This window comes from Lagopus muta, chromosome 14 (genome assembly GCF_023343835.1).
Source record: "Lagopus muta isolate bLagMut1 chromosome 14, bLagMut1 primary, whole genome shotgun sequence".
Lineage (NCBI taxonomy): Eukaryota > Metazoa > Chordata > Aves > Galliformes > Phasianidae > Lagopus > Lagopus muta.
Window position 1 is genome coordinate 3,700,461 of NC_064446.1, and position 11,200 is coordinate 3,711,660.

The window sequence follows — 11,200 nt, forward strand, 5'->3', positions numbered from 1 at the left end:
GAACTAATATTAGAGCAAACTAGAGCTGAAGTGTTGCAGATTGCAGATTCTCCTGCTGCAAATGCAGAACACAGAACCATGAAACTGCAATAAGAATCCAGGGAAAGTGCTTCTACCAAGGTGAATGAAGATGAAACTGCACAAGTGGTTCAGCAGCTAATCTTTGGTATAGCTCAACTATACCTCAACTAGGAGCCTATTTCTCATTACTCAAAGCACACTGTCTGCCACAGAAGGCTTCTGTCTTTGCAGAAGTTTTGTGATGACAGAAGGAGGGGAAGTAGGAACCTGTTCTGACCACTTCACGTCTGGCTGTGGTTTTGGTGGGACAGGAGCAACCTTTAACAGCTAACATTTATACCAGAACAAGTGATTGAAGAATCAAGGAACACAGTGCCCACATTGGAATGTGAAGATAGCTGCATTTCAAAACAAAACACAATAAGAAAATAACAATCAATCAATCAGGAATCATCACAGACCAAACTAATGAGAGTCACTGAAGCCCAGATTATATTTTCAAGCAGCACCAATCAGTAAATGTTTGTATGATAGCATATAACGATACATGTTGGTAATATAGTGTAGTTAAAAACAACAACAAAGACAAAAACACTAAAGAAAAACAACAATAGAGATGCTTTTCATTCCAAACATGTAATTACCATACTGGCAAAATACATGAATAGGAGCATTACCTTAAGAAGACCAGTGCTGCTGCTCATACAAGCACAGCAGTTTCCTTGCAGGTGCTAGACTGATGTGCAGTAGCTCCAGGAACCTATCAGTGTGACTGGTTATCAAAATCAATTCCCTATGGAAAAAAAAAAAAAAAAAATAAAGAAGAATGTTTATAGCTTTTGTTACAAAGATTTGTGCTTTTAGGAATAATAGTTCATGTGTGCCATGCAGGTGTTTTTCCATTCCTTCCTTGAATAGCAGGTTCATCACCAGAGTTGGTGCATATCAACCTAGCTGGAGGGTCATTGGAGAGCTAACTGACCCCTGCACGTAGGGCACCCAGTAGGAAAAATACCTCTGCCTATGAAGAACCAGTATGTTAGAAGTACTTCCTCACTACTTAGAGGCCAAAAGGGGTATTTGCTTAACGGCGTCTGGGAAGCAATGAGGCCCAAACTCTTGTCCTGTTGGAAGCACACATTAAACGCAACACAAAGTGACAAAGGAGCTGCTTCCTACTGTCTGCTATTGTTCAGCAATATCATTCTGCTTGGCACAGTTCGCATCTTCTTTTTCCCACACTTCTGCTCCGTAAGTCTACAACAGAACATTTTACAGGTAAGGAGCAAAGAAGTCAATTTCCTGTTCTCTGAACTGTGTACTCCACAGGAGCTGCAGTTTGGGGCAGTCTGTTGCATTTTTACTGGATCCCACACGTAACAGTGCTGACTCAATGCATTTCTCAGTTGTCACATGAGCAAGCCTCTGCAACAACTGCTGCTGGCTGCTGACTTGCAGGGCACTGTAGGGCTCATCTGGGCTGGTACTCGTGGAATGGCTGTAAAATCCAGAGGGTGGAGGCTACAGCTCAGGCCTCAGTACAGCCTGACTTCAGAAGAACTTACAGTCATGGCAGAAGGGCACTGCCAGAAGGTTATTTTATGTTGTTATTTGAGCTGTTAGCCACGGACGGAAGTTTCAGCTTCCAAATGAGAACTCATAATATTGAGTGAGCTCAGTGAACAGTCATAAGGACAAAATGATAAATGAGAATGTAGAAATGATTGCAGTCACTCTTTGGCTAATTAGCATGTGAAAATACAGTCTGGTTTCTGAAATGATTGGCACCACTTAGCTCCAAGAGGGCAACTGGAAGGATTATTTTTCTTTAGTGAAAGTATTTTGCATAATAGCAGCCAGCTGTATTCCCCAGGCATGCAAATTTTGGTTCACTAGACATATACTGTCTCACTTTCTGACCTTACCTGAATATTTCACTAGGTTTTCCACAAGCTAACAGCACAAGTCAAACTATTAAGGAGGCTTTTAAAGATGTAAGAAATATAGTACACACACATTCTTATATACAAATTCTTTATTAAAAATGCTTCTGGGATGGCCTGTAACAAAACTGTATCCATCCAGAGTTAAAAACAAGAAATCAAGACAAAGCAGTAGCTATTACAGTGCATTAATATGTTTTCCATCATTCTGGAAGTCTGATCAGTGCACAGCAGTGTAAAAGTAAATACCAGTAAAACGTGGTGCCTGCATATGTTGCAGGCTCTACAGTCTGAGGTATTATTTTACATAAGTATGAAACTTGATTCAATTATTGGTTTGAAAAAACTTCATTTATTTTAATTTTTGTTTGTGGTTACAGTAGAATATAAAAAAATAAGAATTATTCCTAATATTTACACAATGACAAAACAATTGCATGGACTTTGTTACAAAAAGAAAGAAAATATGTAGTACAGAGACGTTTGCCACAAAATTTGACCCTGTACTCAGAATTTAAAACACAAAGATCCGATTGCACCAGCAGAAGGCAACTCCATGTTTTGTTATGCTTTGTTTCAGTTTCAAAATGAATGTTGTGTCCTTGATTATGCTAGCCTGCTTCACAACCACATTCCCCTTAGGGGTGAAACAGCACCAGAGTTGAGGCAACGTATGCTCTAGTGTTAGAGAAATTTAAAGAAGGCATTCACTCATCCCTGCTAGTTATTACTCACTATGCAGTTGTTTTTGCTGTAGATCCTTCAGTGTCTCGGAATAGCTTTGTCCAAATAGGAAAATACCAAGAATCTCTAGTACAGACAGCCTATATGAGCAAGAGAGGTAATTTACAGATATAGCCAAATACATATTAGTGCTTTAAAAGCATCATAGCCAAGTTAGTACCTTGCCAGAAGGTTACATTCCTAAGGCGAACAGTAATTCCTCTCAAGGATCTCCATAGGGGCCATGGTTGGCAGCAGTACAGACACAACCTCCAGCAGACCTCCTCACTATTCTTGCTGTTAAAATCTCTCCATGTTTATATGGAGCTGCCAAATGTGGAGTGCTTGTGACTTGAGTAAGGGTAACAGCTAAAATGTTTGGGGCTGTCAGAAGGTAGGACACAATGCAGGTCCTAGAGATAACAGACTAACAGTAATCATCCACCCACTGGTCACTCCCTCTCATAAATAGCTATATTTTGATGTCTTAAGATCTCTTATTTAAACCTCCGTCCCCTCCCTGGAAAACAGAGTGTTATTTGTGCTGATACTGCTGTAAAAATGGCTGTTAAACTGGTTGAGCACTGAGTTGCTATAGCCAAGGTGACTGGGAGGCATAGAATTGGACCACTCTCCCACACCATGACTGGGGACATTAGAGAGCGGAGAGTAGGAATTTAAGCCTACCATATTCTGTCCCATTTTGTCAGTGGGTTCAGCATTAAGTCCCAATGGCACTGAGCGGCCCACTGAATTAGAGCCGTTAACGTATGCCGTCATACTGGAAATGAAATTACTAAGGCACGGACTGCTGGAAGATGGAGGCGGAGATCCTTTATCGGGTGCATTGTCAGTCCCAGATGATGAGTTTTCCAAAAGATCCTGATGCTCTACAGCTTTGGGGCTGCCAGTCAAGGCACTGTCCTCGGATTTCTCAGATGTAAGATGGGCAGAACTAGCCCCAATATCTGATTTCCTTTTCCTCTTCCTGCGAAAGTTGCCATTGTCAAACATCTTCTCACAGTTTGGGTCCAGAGTCCAGTAATTCCCTTTTCCTGTCAAGGATGGACAAACACATTTTCACTTTTAAAATATGCCTGCAGTCAGCAAAGAACAGTTTTCTTTGATTTTTCAATTTTATTTTCATAGAAACAGAAAATTTGCACGAGCAAAAAATACACGTTTTGTAACCACACAAAAGCACAAGTCTTCTTTTTTTGAAAAAATAATTTTTCCCATAAGTTTTTCCACATAAGTTTTCCCCCATGTCCTGTAGCCTTGACTCTACACACAGCTAGAACTACAACTGGAGCCTCTAGAAAGACTTGTTAGTTTTGCTTTTTGTTTTTCTTGGTGGGGGAATGAGGTTTTCACTAGATAACTGGTCCTCCAAATTTACAGCAATAAGTAATCAAATCCAACAATGGGTTGCTCCTGCAGATTCAGTGGAGTAGGACAGTTTACCAATGAGCCAGAAGCACAGTTTTGGCTCTCTCTGGAAACACAACCGAGTGCCTTTAATGTCCCAAAAGGTTCTCAATGGCTACTGACAGGAAAGAAAAAAAACAAAAGCAAAGGAAGAAGAATCTGATGACATTTCACCAGTGGGTTGGAAACAGCCAAAGTGAGATTCCAAGCAAAACACTACTTGAAATAAAACAAAAGCAGCCTGCTCTCCTTGTGATAAGTACTGTTGACTCCCTAAAGCTACTGGACTTCTGTGACTAGTCTGAATTTTCTTTATCCTCTTTCTATGAGTCCTCAGTTAAATTTGATATAATTCATACACGTTACACCAAATGATTTCTGAATATGACTTCCTCAGGCTGCTCCTGTGCTTGGTTCTGAGGAAGATTTAGAGCGTTAAAGAATCTCTTTCTTTACAGAGATTTGATCAAGAATATTGAATCGGAACTCAGCTATGCATGCTTGCCTTCTAGTGCAGCCCTGTGAAAAAAGAGAAGCTACTATGTGTATTAGATTAATCACGTTTAAATAGAGAGGAGAAAGGTGGGGGGAAGGTATATATACCTGGATCATCTTCATCTCTAGGCACCTTCTTGAAGCAATCGTTGAGAGACAAGTTGTGCCGAATTGAGTTCTGCCAGCCAGCTTTGCTTTTGTTGTAAAATGGGAAGTTGTCAGCCACGTACTGGTAGATCTGACTGAGAGTCAACCTCTTTTCTGGTGCTCCATGGATAGCCATGGCAATAAGTGCAGAGTAGGAGTAAGGTGGTCTAACCAACTTCATAAGCTCTTCTTGGGATGGGAGAGGAAGCCAGCCAAGATCAGTTCCTCCCAAGCCGTGCATGTTAGGCAGGAGCTGCCTTTGCATCCCGTAAGACTGAGGAATGAAGGGACTGGCATTGGATCCCGGGAGATACGGTGGTGGAGTAATGGAAGGTCCGTTTAGCCAGAGGTAAGGATTGGGTGTGCTGTTGTAGTCCGTTGTCTCAAAGGTGCTCGGTCGCTGCGGACTGGGAATATTCTGTGGATGGAAGAAGTTCTCATAGTAGATATTCATTTCTGGAGGCTCTTGACCAATATTTGGAAATTGTGGGCTGCAGCGTGGTGGAGAGTGCGTTTGTGGATCAAAGGAGCTCATGCTCTAACACAGGCAGCTGATAAGTTATGACACACCTGTGCTAGTGCTCCTTTCCTGAGACAGGTGCATCACCTGTGCCCTTCCCTACTTACTTATGCACCTGTAAGTGTTTTGGCTTGGACTGCAGGCTCCGCCCCATGGCCCTGAGTGGCTGCAGATTAGGATGATATCCCTTTTGGAATGCTGGCAGTCCCAGCCAGTCATTGATGTTACATCAACCAAACGTGAAATTTACAACTGTTTATCTTCTAAAATGAACAAAGGAATTTTCCACTAATGTGATGCACATAAAGAAAGCCTGAGGTACCTTGAAGTTACAACCCCTAATCAGACACCCACCTCTTTTTACCTTTTACACCAAAGATTTAGCGTGTAGTTTTTGTTTCTTTTTAAATAAAAGCAGTTTTGTTCTCTTGCTGGTAACACTTAATAGAGCAAAAGCTATTGTCATTTGTCAATGAAACAGCAGGCATACTTTAAAAGAAAAGAAAAGAAAAAAGAAAGGAAAGAAAAGGGAAAGAAAAGGGAAAGAAAAGGGAAAGAAAAGGGAAAGAAAAGGGAAAGAAAAGGGAAAGAAAAGGGAAAGAAAAGGGAAAGAAGAGAAAAGGTCAGACCTCCTTTTCCTTCTGTAACTTTAATTGCAACTTCCTTGTACTTCCCCCTAGGCAATCTCAGTACTAGAGGCAAATTCTGCAACAGGGTACTCACGTGGGTAATCTTATTGATGTAAATGGATTAATCGTACGAGAAAAAAAAGCAATCAAGCTTAATAATCAAACCTTTCATTAGAGCTTAAAAAGGTGAACTGAAATGGGAAATCTTTTGGTTTTTTTTTTTTTTGTTTTTTTTTTGGCTGCTTCCTCTTTGCTGCAGGACTGGTACAAAAAGTCACAAAAGCACTTAGCAGAATTTCCAAGGAGGAAAAGATGTAATGATTTTCTCAGCTAATTTCCAACTTTGTTTGTAACTACGCAGACAAAAGTAGGTTCCTAAAAAATAAGCAGTAAGTAACAGCCAAAAACCTCCAGCCTTGCATGGCACCCAGCATTTACAAATAAGAAGCAGCAGAGCTGCAACCTCATTAACATCTGCCCCAGAATGAGGGCAGCTCTTAGACTGTACAACTGCACAGAATGCTCCACTGTCGTTAAAAGCATACCTGCAGCTCTCCTCAGACAACAGAAGTGATATCTGTGGGCTCCTTTTCTGAATCTAAGTGTACACACATACATATGTTTGGAACCTGACTCAGCCTCAGTAACTTGTGCGATTAAACTCCCCAGATGGCAAGAAAGTCTGTAAGATAGTTCTAGTCCCATAGATTCTGCAGAAATGTGAGCTTTGATCTGTAGGTTTGAATCCTTGGCTGAACCAAGGACTTTTTTAATTTGTCACACATGCATCATTTCACTTAATGATTTGTGCTGCAGCACGAGATTCCACCCAGGTTCCCTGCTCCCTGTGACAGTGCTGTCATGTTCATATCGTTACTCTGAAAGGCACGAAACACAACTGAAATATTTAGTACAGGGTGACAGAGCCAATTTTCATGCTCAGAAACGCCGCTATAGCTGTTACTTAATCAATACACCCATAAAATCATATGCACTACAGGTATGAGTGAACAAATTGCTATCAGTTTGTGAATGCTAACCAGGCTATACAAATAACATTCAGGAGACAAAAGCTTAGTGGGACATAATGGGGATGATTTGTTTTTATGTGGCAACCACTGAATAAAAGTGTGGCTAGGACAAAAAAGAAATGATGAGTCATTTTTCAGGAAATAACAGTGCGAGCACCTCTTTTCTCCAAGCACTCTGAAACCAGTTTTCTCTCTGTGAGAATCTCAGTTACACACAAGTGAAAAGCTGAGCAACACTGCATACAGCTTCATAATTAATGTACTAAATAAAGGTATCTTTTAAAATTTTATCTGTAGTCCTGAAAATACTGTTATTATAAATATTGCTATTAAAAAAAAAACACAAAAACCTTTCAGCATTTATAGAGGAGTCAGTGGAATAACATTTTAAAGAAAAACTCAAGTGAGCAAAAGCAGGAGTCAGTTTTGGAGTGAGCTGAGGTACACGAGGTGGTGTGAGAGAAAACGTAACAAATCATTGCCTTCTGAAGAAAATAAACTTTTGCCACCCCACCTTCTAAAAACGGAAGAAGGAAAATAAAATAAAAAGGAAAACGAAAGAAACTTCCTAATTTGTTATTGCTTAGGGTTTATTTGTATCAAGAAGTAAAAATTCAGCACGGATTTTGAGGAGCATCATCCAAATTGCTATTATCAAAGATGTTCTGCTTTACATACAGTTAAAATGCACTGAACTGGGAGCTGGGTAAATACTTTGGCAATACGATGGGATTAACAAACAACACAGAATCATAGAATGGCCTGGGTTGAAAAGGAGCTCAAACATCATCTAGTTTCAACCCCTCTGCCACAAGCAGGGTCACCAACCACTAGAAAAACAAAACAAAAAATACCATTTCTGCAACCAGAGACTGATGAAGGCTCTGAAACTTCCTCTGCAAATTAATCATTACAAACTTTTGATGCTCTTCATTTTACAATTCATTTCAGCCCTTAACTGTGCTATGCCAATGCCTGTGAATCTGCTACTACCAGACCTACCTTCATGTGACATTCAAGCAAAGTATAGCACAGAATTAAGAAAAGCAAGCACTGGGGTGAAGAATGGCAAGTACTGCTTTTAGAGCAATGAAATACAATAACAGTTGTAAGGTTCTGCCTATGTAGCTCTGGAAGTGCAAAGGTCTGATCCCTCCCCAGCCAGTGCATGCTGGCACAGCTTCTGCACAGACGTGATTTGATCTGCAACATTTTTCTTCCAACTGACTGTGCCTGATTTACTCAGAAAGAAATATAAACAGCACCTGTAAGAATGGTACTTTGTCAGTACTGTGGGCACTCCTTACTGCCTGAAAATCACTGCAGTATTGCACTTCAGGTGCAGATGTTCATATGCAGGCAAAAGGCAGCACGGGAAGAGTAAACTTTGTTCAAGCTGTGATTGCTCTGAGCAGGGCTTGTCGAAGTGGAGTCAATTGAGCACAGCCAGGAGCACTGCCCTGGGGTCCTCACCACTGGGACTGCTGTTCTTGGCAGGGCTAAGATATGGAGGCAGCAATTTCAGAAGTAAGAAAGGAGAATGAAATAGTGAGGCTTCCATGTAATGAAACTGGGAACAGGTAATATGCTGGCATAGGTATCCTAACAGAACATGCTTAGAGCTGAAAAACACTAAAAAGAAAGTCGTAATTTAGTGATCATTACCTCTAAAGGTCACAATGCATTGGATTTGGTGAGGTCTTTGTAGGCAGGATGCATCATGTTTTTAATATTGTATTTAATAATTTTTTACTACACTGCAGTAGTGTAGAGCCCAGTGTGTGCATGACCATCAATCATCACTCTTGATCAAACAGACTGTTCTCAAATCTTATGTTAAACATAGATTTTCTCTTCTACATTTCTCCAAAATGCAAGATTGAGGCCAAGCCTCTGCAGAACTCTTTTCTCCGTAGGTTTTTAAGTCAGCTCCTATGTATTCATTCTAACTGCCAAAATAGGTTAAAAAATTCATAGTAGTGACTTCATCCTGACAAAATTTGTACCATACTGTGTACACTTCTTCCTCCTATAGCCATTATAAAGCAGCCTATGACATCTGCTGGAGCTAATTTTCCAAAAATTGTTCACACTTGGTTCAGATCATAGAAGCTACTGGCAGATAATCCTCTAGTGCACAGATGTATGACACTTCAGGCTGTATTGTTAATATTGTGCATAACCCCAATCCTGGTGTAGCATCAAACCTTAGTGAAGAAAAGTTCATGTAAACTATTCACGTGGACACAAAGAAGGGGAAAAACTCGATTTAAGAAAAAAGAGATTACATCTACAACTCATTAAACCTAGCAATGCAGCCTGTTTCAAACAATTCACATATTGAACTCAGGAACAATTCCATATCCGTCAGTAAGACATTTTAATGTAAAGACACTTGTACATATTCTTATTTGCCTCATAAAGGACTTGCAGAAGTTTTAAACTCTTACTCCAATAATCATTAGCCCAATGTATGCACAAAATAAACCACACCATCAGGAGAAACATCAGAAAAATGACACATTGAGACCACTAAAAAAAGAACAGGGAATGTCAAGCAGTATTTCAAACCAAGGGAATTGAGCTGAATTGCTAGAAATACTGACTGAATATTAAAGTAACGGAAAGAAGTTGTTTAGGTCAGTGCCATTAACGCAGTAATGCTAGAATGACCTTAAGTTTTTAAAAACTTACAGAACAAACCCATGGTAGATTTTTCATGCAACTTCATAACTGGAATTGTGGAAGACTTTAACACCTGAAGTGCTGCTAGCTCTTTTCTGACCATGAGGACTGCAATAATAAGAATAGTCATAACTCCTGCTTCAACAAAGACCTTGCACTGTCTTACCAAGATACAATATGGTACAGGGTGTTAGGGATCCTCTGCTTAATGTTTTATCCATAACAGGCAGTGGAGAGCAAGAAATGCAGGACCTCCATTCAGCTGCCTGTGGCCCCCTTACAATCTGCTGCATTTACATACACAACTGTGAGGGAGAGAGGCCATAAGTTCAACCATAATGGACAGTTTTTGCAACTAAGGTGTCACTCAATTTTGTGAAAATATTACGACCCCAAACAATCGCATCTTGAAAACCTCACTGTTCATACCAGCTTCCAAACAGCTGAATGCTCACCTGTTTTAGATTATCTGCTTTTTTTTCTATGCCTGTCACTCAAAATGTTTGGTTTTGTTACTAGAGGTAAATGGTCCTAAAATCCAATGAGATGTAAGACCATCAGCTGGGTTTACTGAGCAAATTAATCTGCACACTTTTCTAAAAGCTTTCAGAGCTTAAATTCCTGTGCAAGAAAATATTAGTAACATCCTAAGTTAATTCTGGCCAAGTCAGATTTCACCATCAATTTGTATAGATAAGGCAACTTCCCCTCACTGGAAAAAAAAAAAAAAACGTTTTGGAACCAGGATTTGTTTTTGGTTTGTTGTTTTTTTTTTTTTTTAATATATATTCAGTGTTTTAATGTTTTGTTTGCAGAGTCCTCTATGCCTGTTGGTACTCACACAACACACTTGGGGAAAATTAATTAGCAACTAAAAGTGCTAAGTGAATCGGTACAAGTCAGTGAAGTGAACTACTCTATGGACACACCCAGTTATAGATAAACTTTGTTTTAGTTTAACCAAGATTTAACTGCAGTAAACTAAGATCATCTAACCTGTGAATAGGATGGTTTACAGCGTTGTTACTCCTCGCGTTTCCAGTTGCTCCACTTTGGTTTTCCGGCAGATCAATAGCTTGTTCTGACGCACGGCAGGTATTGCAGCCGCCTGCCTCCCCCTAGTGACAAGTTTTGAGAACGTATTGAGTTCAGAAACTCCCCTAGAGGCAGCTTTGTACGTTTCTACACTGTGACCACTACCTGCTTAGCAGTATTACATAAACCTAGATTAGTAATTCTGAGACCCATAAAACTAACAATTGGTAAATGTTCTCAAAAATTTCTATCAGCATTCTTGGCTTGTCTTTTGAAAGAAGTCTAAATGCACCTGTTGAGAAAGACTACAAATTCGGGCTTCATGAATTAGTACTGCAGCATGACTCAAAGAACTGCTGAAGACTGCAAGCAAAAGAAGCCACGTTGTAAAGATTTCACTTTCCTCAATATCTGTAGAACCAGGGGCTCTGACTGGAATGTGCTTTATGGGGTGACAACCATACCCACCTCAAGAGCAGTATTTAGAGCAGCTCGATCCAAGATTGCATTCTTATATATAAAAACTTAGGAGCAAACTTCACA

General features: G+C 40.0%; 1 protein-coding gene across 1 annotated transcript; it reads right to left on the reverse strand.

Annotated features, from left to right (window-relative positions):
* Window positions 1-2,050: 2,050 nt before the first annotated feature.
* FOXI1 (forkhead box I1) lies at window positions 2,051-10,598 on the reverse strand. The gene is made up of 2 exons (XM_048960182.1): window positions 4,719-10,598; window positions 2,051-3,742 (listed from the first exon to the last, which is right to left on the reverse strand). Exons 1-2 carry the CDS (start codon window positions 5,290-5,292, stop codon window positions 3,189-3,191), a joined length of 1,128 nt encoding a protein of 375 aa, XP_048816139.1. The 5' UTR covers window positions 5,293-10,598; the 3' UTR covers window positions 2,051-3,188.
* Between the last annotated feature and the right edge of the window lie 602 nt (window positions 10,599-11,200).

Excerpts from the sequence above, each read along its gene's own strand:
- FOXI1 (XM_048960182.1), bottom strand. The coding sequence starts at position 5,292 with ATGAGCTCCTTTGATCCACAAACGCACTCTCCACCACGCTGCAGCCCA. Across the intron at positions 3,743-4,718 it reads TAGAGATGAAGATGATCCAG|GAAAAGGGAATTACTGGACT; the intron begins GTATATATACCT and ends CATCCTTGACAG.